General features: G+C 40.4%; 1 protein-coding gene across 1 annotated transcript; it reads left to right on the top strand.

Annotated features, from left to right (window-relative positions):
- Positions 1-443: 443 nt before the first annotated feature.
- Positions 444-21745, top strand: LOC311223062 (myosin heavy chain, fast skeletal muscle-like; the record flags this gene model as incomplete). Its single annotated transcript, XM_084307763.1, has 41 exons — positions 444-461; positions 2025-2069; positions 2601-2819; positions 2910-3053; positions 3151-3307; positions 3396-3423; positions 3521-3629; positions 3733-3825; positions 3913-3976; positions 4057-4155; positions 4279-4382; positions 4908-5046; positions 6648-6766; positions 6967-7116; positions 7223-7393; positions 7488-7788; positions 8009-8079; positions 8174-8261; positions 8378-8495; positions 8575-8698; positions 13443-13579; positions 13673-13928; positions 14036-14278; positions 14367-14543; positions 15473-15618; positions 15732-15822; positions 16575-16964; positions 17051-17177; positions 17260-17378; positions 17474-17670; positions 17765-17948; positions 18040-18205; positions 18321-18445; positions 18595-18903; positions 20007-20210; positions 20316-20441; positions 20785-20955; positions 21065-21169; positions 21291-21386; positions 21487-21618; positions 21725-21745. The coding sequence occupies exons 3-41, from the start codon at positions 2613-2615 to the stop codon at positions 21743-21745; spliced, it is 5808 nt and encodes a 1935-aa protein (XP_084163889.1). The 5' UTR covers positions 444-461; positions 2025-2069; positions 2601-2612.
- Between the last annotated feature and the right edge of the window lie 1047 nt (positions 21746-22792).

Genomic DNA, 22792 nt, shown 5'->3' with positions numbered 1-22792 from the left:
TATAAATACATGCAACATTACACCCACTGGGAAGAAGTTAGACACCCGCAGTAATATATTTAATGACTCTGATCATTGCCAAGAACAGAAGTGCACTCCTGTTATGGTTGCAATGTTGTAAGCACCCTGGGTTTATTAATAGAGTTGTATATGTCAATGTGATTAAGATGCTATATTATATGTTATTATATATTAGGATATATTATATCTTAATATGTGAAACAATTATTGAACCTTTATTATGAAAACACACGTGTTATCTTGTTGATTGTAATATTTTGTAATTGTATTAACTATTAATGCAGCATTAAATCCACTGAATGGAATATAAATCAAAAACCATTTGACCTTTTTGAGGAGATGCCCACATTTAGTTTTTGCTTGGCTTGCAGAGTCAGCTCTATATAAGACAGTTGAGAGAGAGATGGCGGTAGTGGAGTGGAGTTCTGTTCCAGCTGGGGGTAAGTGACACAGATGCTTCAGCTGCCATTCACAGTGAAGGAATTGCATGGGAGATGTTTCAGTGCTATACATGTTGACTGATGAAATAAATTTCATCACAATATTTGTCTTCATTTTAAATGTATACGGGCATTTTCCAGTATAATGTTTTCCAGTACAAATTACTATGTGACATAACATATTTGTATGTCTTTAACTTTTAATAAAATTGTCAGGGTACTATTTCATTCAAAATGGTCTATATTATTAAAAAAATGTAAATACTATGCAAGGAACATATTTTTAACTAAAACTAAACTAAACATAATTAACTAAAACATGCAGTATTTTGTATGTACACAGTAAATATATTATAGGGGAGAACGGGGGACGTTGTCACACTTTTTACTCTATAGTGTGAATTGCTCATAATCAAAACATCTTTCAATAGTTATTCCTACATTAAATTGAAGCTTAAGATGTTGGCTTGAAATGTGTATCCTCTCATTTTCCAATGTATTGTAACAAAGAGTTAATCACCTATCAAAGACACATTGTGACAACTAACCCCATCATGGGGATGGTTGTCACACACTATGGGGTTGGTTGTCACCATGTGTTTTAAAACTTTTAATGGGAAAATCCTAAAAAGAAGACAAGATTTAGATTTCAGATAATGATTGAAGAAGTGCGTCTTTAGTCAACGGCGAAAGATTGGACGGGTTTCGGCTGTCTTAACTGGGGTGGGTAGTTCATTCCACCATTGTGGGGCAAGGACTGAGAATAGACAAGAAGGCAGAACTAAATTTTAAAGTTTAATTGCATTGACAAGTTGACAAATACATAACTTAATGCATTTTAATGAACATAAACAGGAAACACATCTTTAGGCCATCCTATATAACAAAATAAGAACACAATAAATCGGCCTAACAATAATAGCCTACACAACATGTGACAACCAACCCCAAATAAAATGTGACGACCAACCCCAACTGGAATGTCTTGATAGCATCAAGGCTAACAGCCATCTAACAACTAGTTAGCTAGCTAACAACAATCTAAACTATAGCTATCCCATCACACCTTTTAAGGGTAATCATTGTTTCATTATAAACCAATTGTGTAAAAGCCTAGAAGAAAAATACTGAGGAGTGGAATATTTACAAATGGACATGAAAAACACAAAAAGTCCTCTCACCTCAAATTCAGCTGTTTCACTCCAAATATGACAATGTAGGTGAACTCTGACCCCAATTCTGGACATTTAAATACCAAAGTATGGGAGACAGGATCCTCTGGTGGTGAAATATAATGAATGTGACAACCTACCCGTGTGACAGCGTCCCCCGTTCTCCCCTATGTATCATGAATGACGGTATTGTAAAAATCCATACCTTTGACGGTATACCTTCATATTTGGTATACCTCCCATCCTTCAAATAATTGTTCTTTGGGGAAATAATATTGGGGATGTGTCCATAATTCAGTGTGATCAAATTTTATTTAATATACTGGGGGAAAAAACATATAACTCAAGTAATAATGGAATAACATTAATACATGATTATTCTCTCAAGCAGGGTTCTACATTGTGAAAAGTTCTTCTGTGATCGGGTAGCAACAAGGTAAGAACAGAATATCCTACAACCTGCCATTATTTCTCCAATAGTCTTCTGCAATCTGTACCCCAGTGGTGGTTCAGAGTGAATTTAGTTTTGTTTCTACATCCATAAGTTGGTCCTAGTGTATAGTTGTGAACTTAAAAATTGTCTTTCAGTAATATGCTACAATAGAAAACAAGACTAACATTTATTTTTGTTATATAGGAGATGTGGCTGATATACCAATACACTCAATGCAATATAGTTATCTCTTGTGCCAAAAAACTGGCGTCATGATAGACATCCAATGTACTGCAACCTTTTAGTCGGTTCAAACTCAAATGAACAAGGACACAAAGTATCAAAGATGCAAAGAATGGTGACATTAATAGGTATACTTCAATGTATTCATGAATGAGTGGTCTATGAGGTCTAAATATATATATACACATAAGATAGGAGAAAACATGGTATCTTTTTGTCAGTCAAATATAAAAGCAGCATGTTTGTTAGTTTTAATCTTAATGTACTAATTATGTTTTTGTCTGTTGACAGGAAGCCGCCACCATGAGTACAGACGCGGAGATGGCCATTTATGGCAAGGCCGCCATGTACCTCCGTAAGCCAGAGGCTGAGAGGCTTGCAGCTCAGACCTCACCCTTTGATGCTAAGGCCGCTGCTTACGTGGCTGATAAGGAGGAGCTGTACCTCAAATGTACCATCCTGAAGAGAGATGGTGCCAAAGTCACTGTCAAAGTGCATGACACTCAGGAGGTAAAGTAGGCTGAAGTGTTTCATACAGAATTCAAAGCAATACAACTTGCAGATGACTCGGTAAACTGAAATTGTGTTTCTGTATTTCAGGAGAAAACCGTTAAGGAAGATGATGTTCACCCTATGAACCCTCCCAAGTATGACAAAATTGAGGACATGGCCATGATGACCCATCTCAATGAAGCCTCTGTGTTGTATAACCTCAAAGAGCGTTATGCCGCATGGATGATCTACGTAAGATATTCTCAAATATGAGTAAAAGGTGCAATATTAATTAATGACCCATAAGATAACTTACTGTAAATGTTCCTGAATGTCTATTCCCCTTCAGACCTACTCTGGGCTGTTCTGTGCCACTGTGAACCCCTACAAGTGGCTCCCAGTGTACGATGCGGATGTTGTAAATGCCTACAGAGGCAAGAAGCGTATGGAGGCCCCACCCCACATCTTCTCTGTCTCTGACAACGCCTTTCAGTTCATGCTTACTGGTATGTCCTGGTCATGAAAATCCTATGAATTATTATTTTTGGTTTGGTTAAACAGATAATAAATATGTATTTTCTTTACCTTTCACAGATAGGGAGAACCAGTCTGTTCTTATCACGTAGGTTTCTCATCTATTGTTCATCAAAAATATCAATATAATCAAAATGATTGAAATTAGTTTGTGAGTTTCTCTTAATTCAATTATCTATACACAGTGGAGAATCTGGTGCCGGAAAGACTGTGAACACCAAGCGTGTCATCCAGTACTTTGCCACAATCGCAGTGGCTCCTGGTGGAGAGAAGAAGAAAGAATCAAAGATCGAGGTAAAATACTGAGAGAATATACTGAAAATGGAAACCACAGACATTTGAACAAAGAGTGGACATTTACTGATATGATTGTTAAAATGTGAAAATGTAATTATAGGGGTCACTGGAGGATCAGATCATTGCAGCCAATCCCTTGCTGGAGAGTTATGGTAACGCAAAGACCGTGAGGAATGACAACTCCTCTCGCTTTGTAAGTTGAATATTTTCTTTTCTATCAAATATCACTTGGGCATTACTTGGTTACACAATAATAACACTGTTGTGTTCTTCTGAAAAGGGTAAATTCATCAGAATCCACTTCCTCCCAACTGGCAAACTGTCCAGTGCTGATATTGAAACATGTAAGTATAAGATTCACATACAAAATTAAACAAGTGACATTATTAGTAGGCTAGATATTTATTATGACCAAACCTCATAGATCTGCTGGAGAAGTCCAGAGTGAGCTTCCAGCTTCCAGATGAGAGAGGCTACCACATCTTCTACCAGATGATGACCAACCACAAGCCTGAGCTGATTGGTGAGCTGAATAACTGATTAACCGATAACTGATATAACTCATCTTAATTGTCAACAACAATGGTCCATAATCATTTGACGGAAGCAGATTCAGTCTAACTTATTTGATGTGTTTCCACACCAGAAATGACTCTCATCACCAGCAACCCCTATGACTTCCCCATGTGCAGTCAGGGTCATATCACTGTGGCCAGCATTGATGACAAAGCGGAGTTGGATGCCACTGATGTGAGTGATGTGTAGTAATCTACCTACAGATGTTCCAACTTATTATATTATTTTGTATGTTTAAATGTTAATTTAAGAATAATTACATTAGGCTACATTATGCACTTTCTCAAATTGCCATAAGATGGTAAATGACTTAGAATTAACCTGACCCGTCAGATGGTTTGTTACACAGAAGAACCATCTGGGAAGTAAAGTTAGCATGAATTTTCTAGATGAAAAGCAAGTCAATACATTGCATTAAAGCAAAACAGCAATGATCGCTTATCCACTTATCCAAAACATTTTAATTAAAAAACCTAGTTGGCCTGAAGGAAGCACTATGGAGCTCAAATTTAGAAGGCCTTCAATTCAACACCAAAATTCTAATTACAGAGAAACGTAGCTGACATATCCAGCTTTCCTTGCTCTACAAGTGTGCCTTTAACCCACTAGTCCACAATAAAGCTCTTGGTCACTTGTCTGCATGTGGCTGACATTCTTATATATTTTTTCTTTTACTTATTTCAACTTATTTTCATACAGGATGCTATTAATGTTCTGGGCTTCACTGGTGAAGAGAAAAATTATATCTGGAAGCTGACTGGTGCTGTGCTTCACCATGGCAACTTGAAGTTCAAGCAGAAGCAGCGTGAGGAGCAGGCTGAGCCTGATGGCACAGAGGGTGAGTATTAAAACATAGGTTCACTATTTTTCAAACCAGCCCTTATGTTGCTTCCCATCATTTATAATCATGCATCGCAAAATCTCACTGATAGATTTAGTGTTGAGAAACATATCCCTCCACTGCAGCTTCTCTGTGGACTTAATTCAGTCTCAGTCTAATAGGGAGGTGTAGTGGTTACGTCATTTTCGTTTTTTCCTGTTAATGTATTTCCCCATTGCCCATTTCTAAAACGGTTCGTTTAAAACAAATAAAGCATGGACATTGGCATGGTGTACCTTTCTGTGCGTATTCATCCACAATCTATAGCTCAACATGAAAATATTCGCAATTAATCGTAAAGGTAGCAAAATAACAACGTTTATGTTTTCGTTCGCTGGGAAACTACACTGCTATTTGGCGCTGCTGACTGATGTCACCACAGCGTAGACGCCTGGCTTTAGTCGCAGACCTAGGATCAGATTTCCCGTACATTCCATAAGCTTAACAATTCGTACAATGGGAAAATAACTGACCCTGAATCTGTGGCTAGTATCTCTCTGGTGATCATAACCATTTATCAGATGAAGCCAACCACCATTTCTAAAAGTAACAACCACGTTATCATTATTTGTATTCACTGCATATTAAATCACTGTAAATACTAATGTAAATCATTGTTTCGTTGTACATATTGTGTATAGTCTATAACGTTATTGTTTTTACGGCGGGCTCTACATGCCCCAATTTAAAATGGTTATCCACTCTTTGTATACTTTTGTCCTCACAAACAAAGTATTCTGCCAGGGAACTTATAGACACGACAGTAGTAGGCCTAGTTATAAGGTTTTTGAGCTTGTAACGTTCACGCTAGTTAGCTATCGTGGTATCAGACGGCCGTGACGTGTAGCTAGCTAGCTTGCTAGCCGGCATGATGTGTGCAGTCAGTGCACAGGTCTGAGAAGAGGACCTGCACATTTTACTCTGTCCCGAAATGCCTCTACATGCCCCGATTTAAAATGGTTAACGACAGTAGACATTGCTAACGTCTAGTACGTTTAGCGAGGTAACGTTAACGTTAGCTAGCTAGCTAGCTTGGTATCAGCTGGCCGTGACGTGGATTAGGCGACAGCACTGAACAGGCTGCCTAGTGAACAACAGGCTGCCTACTGGTAAATGTAGTTCTTTTTTTATGACAAATTAAAAACCTTATAACTACCTTTATTTTAACCAAAAATGCTTAAACAATAATGTTATGTATACTGCCCTTTTCAGCCGTTGAGCACCTGCCCCTCTAAAGTCCTGTGCACGTCCCTGATGCTATCTATTTGCTATGCTAGTGTACCTCTATGGCAGTACACTGTCTCTTTACTATGCTAGTGAAACTCTATGGCATTATGCTGTCTCTTTGCTATGTTAGTGTAACTCTATGACATTATTTTGTCTCTTTGCTATGCTAGTGTGACTCTATGTCTATGGCATTATGCTGTCTCTTTGCTATGCTAGTGTAACTATATGGCATTATGCTGTCTCTTTGCTATGCTAGTGTGACACTATGGCATGAATCGTGAATCCAATATTCCTGGATATTTCTCCTGAATGCGTTTTATACACATTTTCAGAGGCTGACAAAATCGCCTACCTTTTGGGCCTGAACTCTGCTGACATGCTGAAGGGTCTGTGCTACCCCAAAGTGAAGGTCGGAAACGAGTATGTCACCAAGGGACAGACTGTGCCTCAGGTGAGCAAGATACATTACATCCTTCCCCTTCTATGTATTTCACACACAGGTCACAGCAATTATGTTGCTTCACATTTTCCTGTATACACTATTTCCAAAGTACAATTTTGGAGAGTGTGTGCAAGTGGCAGACTGACAGCATTGGAGTGCTAATGTATGTAGATACATGCATTTTAATTCAATCAAATACATTTTTTCAGGTCTATAACTCTGTTATGGCCCTGGCCAAGTCCATCTATGAGAGGATGTTCTTGTGGATGGTCATCCGTATCAACCAGCAGCTGGACACCAAGATGCCAAGATCGTCTTACATTGGTGTGCTGGACATTGCTGGGTTTGAGATCTTTGATGTAAGTATGCAATTATAGCAATCTATAGACTGCCTAATTTCATGGAACGACATTTCCTCAAGTAATGTAGGAGATTAGGCTAATATATATTTCCCCCAACTGACAGTACAACAGCATGGAGCAGCTTTGCATCAACTTCACCAATGAGAAACTGCAACAGTTCTTCAACCACACCATGTTTGTCCTGGAGCAAGAGGAGTACAAGAAGGAGGGCATTGTCTGGGAGTTCATTGACTTCGGCATGGACTTGGCTGCCTGCATTGAGCTCATTGAGAAGGTACACCATAACGTTGTGACTTATTGAAATATTCCTTAGAATGCCACAAGGTGTGTCTAAATGATCTGTATATCTCTTTTCCACTTTTATAAAGCCCATGGGCATCTTCTCCATCCTTGAAGAGGAGTGCATGTTCCCCAAGGCTTCTGACTCTAGCTTCAAGAACAAGCTGTTTGACCAACATCTTGGCAAGAACATAGCATTTGAGAAACCAAAACCAAAAAAGGGCAAGCCTGAGGCCCACTTCTCCATGGTCCACTATGCTGGAACTGTGGATTACAACGTCACTGGATGGCTGGAAAAGAACAAGGATCCACTGAACGATTCGGTGATGCAGCTTTACCAGAAGTCTTCCGTTAAACTGCTGCCTGTACTGTATCCTGCTGCAGTGGAAGGTATGTCATTATGAGAAATATACTTTTAAGTGTGATTATTAAGATTTGTACTTTGGTCTAAGAGACAATTATCTCAACTTCTAAGTATCCTCTGTGTCATACTAATTGTATTTTCAATGCTATCAATTAAATTACATTGTCCAACAAAAATGTCCAGCATAATTCCATTTAGATAATAATGTTGAATCTATAAACTGATGATGTATTATCAAATTATTAGAGACTGGTGGTGCAAAGAAGGGAGGCAAGAAGAAGGGTGGCTCCATGCAGACCGTGTCCTCCCAGTTCAGGGTAAGATCTAACAACAACACTTGTTGACTTTTTGGAATTAAATACAAATAATTGCTTTTCATGAATAATATTTGGTTTTGATATGTATCTACAGGAGAACTTGGGCAAGCTGATGACCAACTTGAGGGCCACCCATCCTCACTTTGTGCGTTGCCTGATTCCCAATGAGTCAAAGACTCCAGGTACACTAACAGTTAACATGATGTCTTATTATGATGTGCTTTAGTGATTTAGTGTAGTGGAGTGGTAATGAGTCATTACATTGTCGTAATAATCATGAAAAAAATCTTCTCTGTAGGTCTGATGCAGAACTTCCTGGTTATCCACCAGCTGAGGTGTAATGGTGTACTGGAGGGTATCAGAATCTGCAGAAAGGGATTCCCTAGCAGAATTATCTATGCTGACTTCAAGCAGAGGTATCCATTAACTCTCAACTAATTTTGAAACTTACAACTACCTAAGTGCTGAACATGACCATGAACTCTTTCACAAAAGGTACAAAATACTGAATGCCAGTGCCTGCCCTGAAGGTCAGTTCATGGACAACAAGAAGGCCTCTGAGAAGCTGCTTGGTTCAATTGATGTGGAACATGAAGATTACAAGTTTGGGCACACCAAGGTAAAGAAAATACTAAATGTTGATTGACTTAATTGAATATGATGGTCTGAGAGAAGTCTCAATACTGACTGTATGGAGGGTGTCCAGTATAACCTAATAACCAGATAATTACATATAATTTATTTTCTTAACATACCAAACAAGTCGTTGTATTTACCTGCTGAATCCATTTAGACTAAGACATTTCTGAGTCGGGTACTGCCCTAGTAAATGGACTGCAATTATACTGGAGAATTTACCCCCTTGATTCATTTGGGTTGGTGTGAACACTGGAATCGAACTTGGGTGCAAACAACCACATCCTGGTGCACCTGTTTGAGATGGTCTCAGTCTGCTTCCAAGGAAACCCTGGAGTGGTTTGTTTGATGTGTGAAAGCAATCTGAAAAATATACCTGAAAACTGAACATTTAATAAGCTGATTGGACAGTTTTCCATTTATTTCCAAATATACTGTACACTTTTTCATCATCTAATCACAATGCTATTATTTCCACTGTGAGGTCAAAATAGCCACATAATGTTGTGATACTAAACAAACCTTGCATGCATCATTCATATCACAGTATGTATAAGTAATCACCAAACAAAAAAAATTGTCATAGGAAAGAAACAGTTGTGATTGACAAAATGGCAAAATGGCTGTATTTATATAGCGCTTTTATCAAAAGCGCTTTACAATTTGTTCCTCACATTTTACCCATTCACTCACACATTCACACAACATGCACGGTGCCAACCTGCTCATCGGGAGCAATTATAGGGTTAAGCGTCTATAGCTCAAGGACACTTCGACACCCTGGCCTGGGAGGAGTGGGAATTGAACCGGGAACCTCCAAAAGACTGCTCTACCTCCTGAACCACTGTCGCCCCCACGACAATGTATGAGGTGCCGATTGGGAAACAAGTCTGTCAAATACAAGACACCACCTATCCAGTTATCCTGCGCGACCCAGTTGGTCCACGCGCGCCGCCTAGTTGGTGCGCCGATTGGGACAAAAGCCTGTCGATTACAAGACACCACCTATCCAGTTGGACCGTGCGCAATACCCAGTTTTGGTCTGCCAGAGAGGACCAAATGGCCCGCGAGAGAGGCCCAGATGGGTCCGCGCAAGGCCAGATTAAGAATTCAGAGGCCTCTGGGCCAGACTCTTGTGGAGGCCCCCCCACACACACACACGTGCACGCACACACAGTGGCGTTTTTATAAAACATTGGTGGGGAGGGCGGCTACGTGGTGCAGTGGGCAAGGCGCTGGGTTCGCCTGTTCGAGCCCAGCGCTCCACATTGCTTTCAGTTTAGCTGGTCGTCCGTACTAATACACATTGGCAGTATTAGGGGGTGGGAAACTGATGGGTGGGGATCGGGCATTGTGGACAGCGACTCCTACAGGTCAGTTGGTGCGCCTGCGCAGTAGAATCAGGAAGAAATGGGGGCGATGCCCCTCCAAAGCGCAGACCCCTGACGCTGAAAGATCGCGCCGCGCAGGTGAAAAAGATGCGACTGCTGTTACCTCGAGTATCGGAGGGGACTCGTGCTATGTATGACTTAGTCCACATTGCAGCCGGCTTGTGGGAGGCAAGAAACAGCGTTCGAGACAGGGGAGGGTTGAATTGGATGATACGAAATTGGGATGGGAGAAAAATTGAAAATGGGAGAAAAAGTGGATCAAAAAAAATTTAAAACATTGGTGGGGCAGCCACTAACCAAGGCTACATACCAGGCAAACTACAGTAATCAAAATGACAGTAATCGTTGTTCACAAATTTCGCACCACATATCAGGCATAGGCTACAGGTAAGCCTGCATTGTTAGTCGTGAAAGCAAATTAATCTGTCCACGCTGAATTAAACCCTCTATTTTCCTCAGACTTTCCTTTTTTTGGATTTATCCATGGTTAGCTTACTGGGGGGGTCGGAAACTCAAGATTAGTCACTTGCAGACGGCCGGGAGAGGCACGGGGTGTGACGTACTGTATATTATAGTTGATGAAATATTTTTGTTGACTAAATATTTTAGTTGATGAAATATTTTTTCATTTCAGTGTCACAGTATGACATCGATCTTCAAAATAATAATAATAATAATAATAATAAAAAAAAAAAGATTTAAACAAAAAACAAACAAAAAATGTGGAGGCCCCTCGTCACTAGAGGCCCACGGGCCGCGGCCCAAACGGCCCGATCGTTAATCCGGCCCTGGGTCCGCGGGCCACCCAGCGGACCAAAACTGGGCCAAAACGTATTTAAAAGAATAAAGTGGTGTACTCCTGAATTTCCCCAAGGGGGCCAATAAAGGAATATCTTATCTTATCTTATCTTATCTTATCCTTCACTTCCACAATCAGATCAGTCAGCATTTGCGCATGTTATATGATTCTTTCCCACCTTCCCACACAGACAGAATGTCGGGAATGGCTAGAAGAATAGAAGTTGATAGAATTCTTAACAACGGACAAAAGGCACTAGAGAACACTTAAATTCACACCCTTTAATTAATGAAGCAAACTATAATAATTTATAATAATAATAATAATAATAATAATAATAATAATAATAATAATAATAATAATAATAATAATAATAATAATAATAATACACTGTGTTTGTATAGCACCTTTCATACAAGAATTGCAGCTCAAAGTGCTTCACAGCAGTACAAAAAGACAGGCATAAAATGAGCACAACATTGGCAGATCAAGAGCAATGCATAAAGTGCAGACATAAAGCATAAAATAGATAGCAGTAAAATAGACAAAGTCAAGGTAAGACATAGAACATTAAATCACATCGTTTTTCATATTAGGATCTAAGATCTAGGGTTAATTCGCCGAACGTTGAGCGCCAGGACCCCCGAAAACCAGAGTATAGTCGGGTTTTCATCGTTGTTTCTTTTATTCGATATTTCCATTCATAAAGACATGCCGGCAGCCTGTGTTATCACTGGGGATGGGTCTGGGATCTCAAAAGTCCAATACCGCCGCCTAACACCTTGCGGCCGCTATTGCACTCCATTTGAAACGATGTGGCTTGGTGTCTGTCATTTTGGAAATTACACCAGACCACCCTGAAACTACACTCATATTCACGACGGTATAAAGCGGAAATGTATGGATGGACAAATTATCTGTTTTTTGCATCTTGACCGGAAGAAACTCAATGACAATCGACTATATTATTAGATCCATAGCTATAATATATAATATAGCTTTAGGCCTGCAAACACAGCCACGTTATCCCCATGTTAAAAGGCGCTGGCCTTTCAACAGTAACAGTAAACAGCGCCATCTGGCGCTGAAAGTGTTAATATGCGTCTTTGTTTACGGTTTGATTATCACTGATACAAAGTAAAATAGTGCAGTGCAATAAAATAGTTAGTAAAATAGAATAAAATAATGCAATAGTGCATTGCAATAAAATAGTTATCATCGTATTTTTTCGGGAGGCCGGTAAGGAGTGCATTACAGTAGTCGAGTCGGCTTGAGATAAAGGCATGGATCTGGTTTTCAGCGTCCTTTTGATTTATAAATGGCCGTACTTTAGCTATGTTTCTAAGGTGGAAGAATTATGTTTTTGTCAACTTGTTGATTGTGATTTAAAGCTTAGGTCTGAGTCTACACCAAGACTTAACTCACTCAAATACAGTTAGCAGCTGGATAGACTACAGATGGAAATTAGCTTCTGCTAAATCTGGTGCAAACATATTTTCATGTAACAATGATTAATTGTAAAAAAAAATTTAAAAATGTATTTTTATTTTTATTTTTTTAATATATTCTGGGCTTTTCAGAAAACATTTGGGGCTTTAGCCCAAGTTGCCACCCCCTAGCCCCGCCCTGAAGTGGCTGGGTGGCGTAGCGGAGATTGCGCTCATCACCAATGCAAGAGACTCCGGTCTCGAATCCCGATGTCAGCATTGCCTGCGGCTTGGTCCAGTCGTCATACTATCTCAATTGACAGAGTTAGAGGGTGGAAGTCGATGGGTGGGGATTTGGACGTTGTGGACAGCGACTCCTACAGGTCGGTTGGGTGACGCCTGTACAGCAGAGACAGGAAGTAGCGGGGGCAGCGTGAGCCTCCCACGCGTTACTCCTCGCCACTGAGAGTCCTCGCTGTTCAGGTGAAAAGATGCGACAGCTGCCTCCTTGTGTACCGGAGGGGACACGTGATGCAATACTTCTATCCTCACTACAGCCGACCAGTGGGAGGCATAGTCTAGCAACGTTCAAGACAGGGGAGGGGAGAATTGGTCATACGAAATTCGGATGGGAGAAAAATAGAAAAATAAAGAGAAAAAGTGGATAAAAAAAAAAGAAAAGAGGGTGAAGAAGGCTGGGAAAGATCAATTGGAAAACAAAGTAGCTCAGAACTGTGCATGATCTGTGCAAACCAAATTAAGTCATTAGCACTCAAAATGATGTCCAATGTTTGTTTTTTAATTGGCAATATGAATATGAAACAAAAGCAAAATAATACAAGCTGCCAAAAGAATAAAAATGTCACTTTTAATTCGGACAATTTCAAACAAACATATGTGTGATTCAAAATGATTTTGACATTGTTGGAGATTAATATGAAGTGAATGGTATCTAGTAGGTAGGGAAATTAATCACATGATAACTGTTTCAGTGATAATGTCATCTATGATAAATCCATGCCTGAGTTTTATTTAAAAAAAGTGCTGGCATTATCCCATAAAATAAAAACCAACAAAGTCATATAAGAATATGTCATTCATCTTATTCAGGTGTTCTTCAAAGCTGGTCTGCTGGGTGTCCTTGAGGAGATGAGAGATGAGAAGCTGGCTAGTCTGGTCAAAATGACTCAGTCTCTTTGCCGTGGTTTCCTCATGAGGAGGGAGTTTGTGAAGATGATGGCGAGAAGGCATGTTGAAAACAGCCACATTCTAAATACATTGTTATGTTAAAAAACATGCTCAAATGAATTTTGAATTGAACAACAACTCTTTTTTCACAGGGAAGCTATTTATTCCATCCAATACAACATCCGCTCATTCATGAATGTCAAAACCTGGCCATGGATGAAGGTTTACTACAAGATCAAGCCTCTTCTACAGACTGCTGAGACTGAGAAGGAGCTGGCTAACATGAAGGAGAACTATGAGAAGATGAAGATAGACCTGGCCGCTGCTCTGGCTAAGAAGAAGGAGCTGGAGATGAAGATGGTGTCTATTCTCCAAGAGAAGAATGATCTGTCGCTGCTAGCGGCATCTGTAAGTAGACTTCATCTGTCTAGAAACTGTTGATATATGTAAATGATAAACTGTCTCTCTGTTTTTGTCATATAGAGAATAATATTATCATTATTATTGTGCCCTAGGAATCAGATAATCTGTCAGATGCTGAGGAGAGATGTGAGGGACTTATCAAGAGTAAGATCCAGCTTGAGGCCAAACTCAAAGAGACAACTGAGAGACTGGAAGATGAGGAGGAAATGAATGGTGAGCTGACTGCCAAGAAGAGGAAACTGGAGGATGAATGCTCTGAGCTCAAGAAGGACATTGATGACCTGGAGCTCACCTTGGCCAAAGTGGAGAAGGAGAAACATGCCACTGAGAACAAGGTTCATAAGTATTTTCTCTGGCTAAATTATCAAACGATAACAAGATGATCATTCATTTATGATAACATGATTTGTATTCCTTATTCAGGTGAAGAACCTGTCTGAGGAGATGGCCGCTCAGGATGAGAGCGTTGCTAAGCTGACAAAGGAGAAGAAAGCCCTCCAAGAGGCACATCAGCAGACTCTTGATGACCTGCAGGCAGAGGAAGACAAAGTCAACACTCTGACCAAGGCCAAGACCAAGCTTGAGCAGCAAGTGGATGATGTGAGTTATGAGTTCTATAAAAATGTTGAAGAAAACAAACAGGCAATTTTAGATGAGCTGTGACCAATTTGTCATCAGGAAATTTTACATTTACAGTTTATTGCTGCCTGGGAATGCTTTAACCTGAACACGAGATCCATTATCTTTATGCAATTATGTAATTGGCAGACCAGTGTTGTAGACTAATGATACATGTAGCTGGATATATGTACAAAGTCCCATGTCGAATGGACTCTGCAGTGTACAATTTATTGCTTTTCAACATTGAACATTAGCGCCACCATCTGGGTTATTGGTGTGATATTTAGAGTGAGAAATTGCCACATCAAAATCTTTGTGGCAAATTTAATGTCTCTATTATATGATTTTTGTGAATATCACCATCATGTGACTGATTCACACAAACCTTTGGACATCTCTTTACTATCATGGAGCAAGCATGTGTGTCAAGTGTGGTGTCACTTCCTGTTTACAGTGCCTTTTTCCAAATTCGATTAGGAGTAGCCATCATACAGAAAGACCTAGAAACTTTCAGGAATACACATTTCAAGAAGCTGTGCTCTTGATGCCACACAGCAAGCGTTGTGAGAATCAGGTGAATAGTCAGGCTTGGAGGAGTGGTGGAAAGATTCTAAATGGCAGAAAATGCAATATGGCAGACATGGGTCATCCTACTGGTGAAGTTGTAGAAAAGGGATAGCTTGGATGAGCACAAAGTCTAGTGTCAATCAGATTTACGGTGTTTATCTTTGAATGTTTGGCAACGATCTGATCAACTGGCATGAAATGTGATGTGTTGTGTTGACACACCAATATCTATCATTATGTTTTGGCAAACTATTTATTAACATTTTGGGATGGTTCAACCGACAAACGTATACTGGTATACTAATCCTATTGTTGACCAATTCCTAAACTTAAATTCACAGCTTGAAGGTTCTTTGGAGCAAGAGAAGAAGCTCCGCATGGACCTTGAGAGAACCAAGAGGAAGCTTGAAGGTGACCTGAAACTGGCTCAAGAATCCGTCATGGATCTGGAGAATGACAAGCAGCAGTCTGACGAGAAGATCAAGAAGTAATATAGATTGGGTTTCACTTATATACTGTACTGTATATTTTCTCATGCATGACATAATATACTGTGTGAAGATGAGGTAACTATACTGTTTTTTCTTATGAATCTTATAGGAAGGACTTTGAAACTTCCCAGCTGCTTAGCAAGATTGAGGATGAGCAGTCCCTGGGTGCTCAGCTTCAGAAGAAGATCAAGGAGCTGCAGGTGAGAACGATTATACTTTACCTCTTTCGTACAACATATTCGCCAAACATTCGCCAAACATTAGATTCTGATTGGCTGAGAGTATGGCATTTATTCATTGAATCCACCAAAGTAGTGCCAATAAGTAGTTTCGGTTCTAAATCAATTCCGAAAAATTTACAACACAACTGATTACTATTGATTTTCAATTGTAATTTACGTTACCCTTGCAATGACACTCAGTAGCGAGAGAGAGCCACAATCTGAGGCTATAGCCAAGATACAAGATTTATTATTGCCAGTGTTAGTACTAATCATTTTGTTATGATGTGGCAGCTATGTCCCAGCCCAAAACCACCAAGGCAAATGTGTAGTTGTTTGCTGGAACATTAACAGTAAATAATGATTCCATTGCATAGTAATCTAATGTTTGTGAATAATTGTGTTCCATGCATTAGTTAGATCTTCAGGTATTGCCAGGAAAACAGAGATATCACTAGCTAAATGATTTTATTTTCAAAAGTTAAAAAGTCCATATTTTCCACGTTTTGTGGACATTTTATTATTTGATCGTAAGCGGTTGTATGAAAGATTTACTTGGGCCCAGGAGTTACAATTTAAATGCCCTTTGTGCAGAGTGTAATGTGTGACACCTCTGTGTTGTGACATTAAAGAGTGCTACACCTGGCTGCTCCTTCATTTTCCTTCAATGAACCTATTGTCAAACTTATGAATTGCAATCACTCATCATATGAATTTTAAATCATTTAAAGGCCCGTATAGAAGAGCTGGAGGAGGAGATTGAGGCTGAACGTGCTGCTCGTGCCAAGGTTGAGAAGCAGAGAGCTGACCTCTCCAGGGAACTGGAGGAGATCAGTGAGAGGCTTGAGGAGGCTGGTGGAGCCACTGCTTCTCAGATTGAGATGAACAAGAAGCGCGAGGCTGAGTTCCAGAAGCTGCGTCGTGACCTTGAGGAGTCCACCCTGCAGCATGAAGCCACCGCATCTGCTCTCCGCAAGAAGCAGGCTGACAGTGTTGCAGAGCTGGGAGAGCAGATCGACAACCTCCAGCGTGTCAAGCAGAAGCTGGAGAAGGAGAAGAGTGAATACAAGATGGAGATCGATGACCTCTCCAGCAACATGGAAGCTGTTGCTAAGGCCAAGGTATACTAATCTACACAGTACATATACATTCATGTGTAGAACACATGTCTGAAAAAATTACACAACCCATTCAATGTGATTAACAGGGAAACCTTGAGAAGATGAGTCGCACCCTTGAGGACCAACTTAGTGAACTGAAGGCCAAAAGTGACGAGAATGTGCGCCAGATAAATGATATCGGCGGTCAGAGAGCAAGACTCCTGACTGAGAATGGTGAGTTTTTTTTTTTTTTTTTACTCTAGCATTTTCTTTTTTTACTCTAACGTATCTAAAATAAATCAAATTTCAAAAACAGGTGAGTTTGGTCGTCAGCTTGAGGAGAAAGAAGCCCTTGTCTCCCAGCTGACCAGAGGCAAGCAAGCCTTCACTCAGCAGATTGATGAGCTGAAGAGGCAGGTTGAGGAGGAGGTTAAGGTGAGCAGAATCTTCTCAAAAAGGTATGACAGATCTTTTTCTTTGAATTATTATTGTCTCTAATTAAATTGTACTTATTTCAATAACCTTTTTAGGCTAAGAATGCCCTTGCCCATGGTGTTCAATCAGCCCGCCATGACTGTGACCTTCTGAGGGAGCAGTTTGAGGAGGAGCAGGAGGCCAAGGCTGAGCTGCAGCGTGGCATGTCCAAGGCCAACAGTGAGGTGGCCCAGTGGAGGGCCAAGTATGAAACTGATGCTGTCCAGCGCACAGAGGAACTTGAGGACGCAAAGTAAGTCAATGTTGTTATTTTTTACTGTACATCTCAACAAACATATAGTTAATTACATTTCATAACATTGTTACATTTAATAATTGTTCACCAGGAAAAAGCTGGCCCAGCGCCTTCAAGAGGCTGAGGAGCAGATTGAGGCTGTGAACTCCAAGTGTGCCTCTCTGGAGAAGACCAAACAGAGACTCCAGGGTGAGGTGGAGGACCTCATGATCGATGTGGAGAGGGCCAATGCTCTGGCTGCCAACCTTGACAAGAAGCAGAGGAACTTTGACAAGGTACATTGATATTCATGACTTTAACTAAGGACATGTAGTGAGAATTTTTGCCTCCAAATACTAGGTTACATTTTTCTAAATGACTTTGCAGGTCCTGGCTGAGTGGAAGCAGAAGTTCGAGGAGGGCCAGGCAGAGCTGGAGGGAGCTCAGAAAGAGGCTCGTTCTCTCAGCACTGAGGTGTTCAAGATCAAGAACTCCTATGAGGAGGCCCTGGATCAGCTGGAGACACTGAAGCGCGAGAACAAGAACCTGCAGCGTGAGTCCGTTAAGAAAAAGAACTGTTACTTAATACCATGATAGATGTAGATGAACACACTAGCTAGGAAAGCTGCAATGTAGTGTTTCTAATCCCTGTTTTGTGGCATCTACAGAGGAGATATCAGACCTGACTGAACAGATTGGTGAGACTGGAAAGAACATCCATGAGCTGGAGAAGGCCAAGAAGACAGTGGAAACTGAGAAATCAGAGATGCAGACAGCCCTTGAGGAAGCTGAGGTAAATATTATCTTAGCTATCTCTACATTATAATGTTATTTTGTTTGTACATTTTGTTTTTACAGTTAATCAAATAATGTATATATATATATATATTTCCATTAGATTCGAAAGTGAACCAGGACTATATATTGGATGTATATTTTTAGGGAACTCTGGAACATGAAGAGTCCAAGATTCTGCGTGTCCAGCTGGAGCTCAACCAGATTAAGGGTGAGGTTGACAGGAAGCTGGCAGAGAAGGATGAGGAGATGGAGCAGATCAAGAGGAACAGCCAGAGGGTGATTGACTCCATGCAGGGCACTCTGGACTCTGAGGTCAGGAGCAGGAATGATGCCCTGAGAATCAAGAAGAAGATGGAGGGAGACCTGAATGAGATGGAGATCCAGCTGAGTCATGCCAACCGCCAGGCTGCTGAGGCCCAGAAGTCACTGAGGAATGTTCAGGGACAACTCAAGGTACTGGATGAGGAACCTTTGTATTACGCTGTCACAGTATAGTCCTCTATATGCTAATTAATCAGTGATCCAAAATATGAAAGGTTTATATGTATGTCATTATATTCTTAACTCATTGACTGCGGCTGCCACACTGTTTTTCCATCTTTACTCCCTGGCGCTTTGTTATTGACCATTTTCACAATGTTTGCGGACCCATCGTATATTCTATATTATAGCTATGGAGACAATAGTATGGATCATTTGACAGACACTATTTATACTCCAACAGGGACAAAACTTTTTATTTCTACATACCTTCGTTTGTGCACTATACCACGCAAAAAATCACCCCGTTTCACAATAATCCAGGCTGGTTTTCTAGATTGTGAGATATAGTGTTTTGTGCGGCGTATGTGCAAATCTCGCGGCTGCTCGCCTGAAACCTATATTATTGCCACATCAAAGGTAAACACAACCATGTTTCTTCACAAAGCCATCGGGGGTGTGGGGGGGGGGGGGGGGGGTGTCCGACGCTGCGATCATTACAAAAGCATGTTTTATGATGGGTTCGGTAAAATAGACGTTACCTTTGTCAGTCTCCACTCTTACTCCAAGTGTCTTGAATCACAACAGGATCGATACATATAACGTTAGGTGGTCCTCATCCGTTGTCTTCTTCTAGTCTGCTTGGGCCAGACTATACCACTGAGCCAAATAGGTTTCCTCTATAGTTTGACTATAGTATTTTTATGATTTACCAGAAGTGCTGAGTCCAACATAGTCTGGTGGAAATGCACCTTATCACCCATAATCATCATCCATATAATCTGTTTTGTTTTAGAAAAAAAAAGAAAAGGAACTAAAAACGAGATATCTCATTTTTGGTGCTCAACCGCTGGCTCTCAGAAACAAGATATCTCGTGATTGGCACTCAATGAGTTAATTGCTGTTTACATTTATTTTTGTATTACTGTTGATGTCCCCCACTTGCATGAGATATTGTAAATTAAGCTCCAATTCCACGTCTGTCTGAAGCTGAAAGCATGTATGGCATACCCTTAATTGTAGCCACATTCTGACCTTTTGTGATAATTTCAGTCACCTATGTCTTTTAACATTAGGATGCCCAACTGCACCTTGATGATGCGCTCAGAGCACAGGAAGACCTGAAGGAGCAGGCTTCCATGATTGACCGTAGAAATGGACTCATGGTGGCTGAGATCGAGGAGCTGAGAGCTGGTCTGGAGCAGACAGAAAGAGGCCGCAAAGTGGCTGAGCAGGAACTGGTGGACGCCAGTGAGCGTGTTGGACTGCTGCACTCTCAGGTAAACAAACAACATTATCTGATCATTTGTTTTTAGGCATGTGTTTCTTTGGGTTATGTGTGAGCCATCCTTGAAACTCTTATCTGTATAATGTTTTCCTTTTAGAACACCAGCCTTCTGAACACCAAGAAGAAGATTGAGACTGACCTGGTCCAAGTCCAGGGTGAAGTAGATGACAGTGTTCAGGAAGCCAGGAATGCAGAGGAGAAGGCCAAGAAGGCCATCACTGATGTGGGTTTACATTTCATATGAGTTTCTTTATGGCCAAGAAGGCCATCACTGATTTGATTTGAAATCTTTATTTCGAACATCTAAATAAATACAAACAATATAAAATCAAAACAAATAATTGATCTAAAAAAATTAAATAAAAACATAAACAAAAGCAAAACATAACTCAATTTACATGTTCGAAAACATGAAACATGAAACTGATGTGGGTTTACATTTCATATGATAGTTTCTTTATGGCCAAGAAGGTAATCACTGATGATTTGGTTTCTTCATGTCATTTCAGTCAACAATGTAACATTTTCTCATGACATTTCTAGTGAATACAAATTATTTATCTTAGGCTGCCATGATGGCTGAGGAGCTGAAGAAGGAGCAGGACACCAGCTCTCACCTGGAGAGGATGAAGAAGAACCTGGAGGTCACAGTCAAGGACCTGCAGCACCGCCTGGATGAGGCTGAGAATCTGGCCATGAAGGGGGGCAAGAAGCAGCTCCAGAAACTGGAGTCCAGAGTAAGATAAAATAATAGCCACATGTCAAGATATATATTGTTGAACTAATGTAGTCATCTGTACAATTACAGAGAAACGTGGAATCTTAATATTTTATCCAATTCTGAAGGTGCGTGAGCTGGAAGGAGAGGTTGAGGCTGAGCAGAGACGTGGAGTAGATGCTGTTAAAGGTGTCCGCAAATACGAGAGGAGAGTGAAGGAACTCACCTACCAGGTATGTCATGTTCACATTCATGACAACTTGGTCATCATTAGTGTTTCTTTTGACTGAAGGAAAATATTGAACGATTGCTAACTCATTTAGCTGATTCATTTTAATTCCTTGCTTCCATTAGACTGAGGAGGACAAGAAGAATGTTGCCAGGCTGCAGGATCTGGTCGACAAGCTGCAGCTCAAGGTTAAGACCTACAAGAGGACGGCTGAGGAAGCGGTACGTTGTTTTAAGTCAAAATGCTCTACTTGTCTTTCTTCATGCTTTTCATTCTACTCTTAGTATTCCTAAGTAATACTGATCTATGAAACGTCCACAGGAGGAGCAGGCCAATGGTCACCTGTCCAAGTGCAGGAAGGTTCAGAATGAGCTGGAGGAGGCTGAGGAGCGTGCTGACATTGCTGAGTCCCAGGTCAACAAGCTGAGAGCTAAGACCCGTGACTCTGGCAAGGTAAATGTGAATATGTTATCTGTGAACATTCATACAGTGGATTTTAAGTATGATAAGACTCAAAACCTTCCATTGGATATTGTCTCAATATCTTTATCTTTTACAGGGAAAAGAAGCTGCTGAATAAGCCTCCAATCTGGACAATTGAAAACATGTTATATATTGTACAGTAATATGACAACATTATCTACTGTATTTCAATAAATGTTGCTTCAAAATCATTTTGTTTATCCTTTGTTTCATTACCATGTCCAACCAGTGTTAATTTCGTCAGCTATTTAAAAATTTTGTTTTAGTCTTAGTCATGTGTCAAATGCTCTTTTTCGTTTTCATCATATTTAGTCACCTTCATTTATTTTTCGTTTAGTCAGTTTTAGTCTGAGCATTTTAGTCTTCGTTTAGTCTTGATTTGTCTTTTTTGTTTAGTGTCGCCACTCAGTTACAGCCTCATAAATTGGTGTGAGCAAAAAAAGCTAACGTTAGTACTAGCTGGTTAGACTTATGTAAGCTTTTTAATGTGTTATATTGTGGTGGATCAACATAATCTACAGTAGCGACCCGTCATGCAGTACTGTAGGGAAGAAAGAGGAGAGAACAGGATCGATACATATAACGTTAGGTGGCCCTCATCCATTGTCTTCTTCTTCTAGTCTGCTCGGGCCAGACTATAGCACAGAGCCGAATAGGTTTCCTCTATAGTTTGACTATAGTATTTTTATGATTTACCAGAAGTGCTGAGTCCAACATAGTCTGGTGGAAACGCAACTTATCACCCATAATCATCATCCATATAATCCATTTTGTCTTCTTCATAATATCTAGCTAGTTCGATCTAGGCGATCGCCATTGTCGAACGTTAGATTGCTGTAGTTTGCTCAGTGCTGCCATGCCACTGCTGGGAGTGCCCTAGTGATCCCTAGTGATTTGGTTGTGCTCAGCCCATGCAGTTCATAAGGTAGGCGATACGGCCACCTATCTGGATTCAATCGTCATTGCAGGTCCCAGCCACACTCACAAAGGCCGATGCGAGTGTTTAGAATAAGAAAATAGAACAAAAGGAAAAAGGAACTAAAAACGAGATATCAAATTTTTGGCGCTCAACCGCTAGCTCTCAGAAACAAGATATCTCGTGATTGGCGCTCAATGAGTTAATTGCTGTTTACATTTATTTTTG

Source organism: Notolepis coatsorum (genome assembly GCF_963971535.1).
Source record: "Notolepis coatsorum genome assembly, chromosome: 2".
NCBI classification, from domain to species: domain Eukaryota; kingdom Metazoa; phylum Chordata; class Actinopteri; order Aulopiformes; family Paralepididae; genus Notolepis; species Notolepis coatsorum.
Note: the sequence above shows the minus strand (reverse complement) of the source record. Positions and strands in the feature narration are given on the sequence as shown.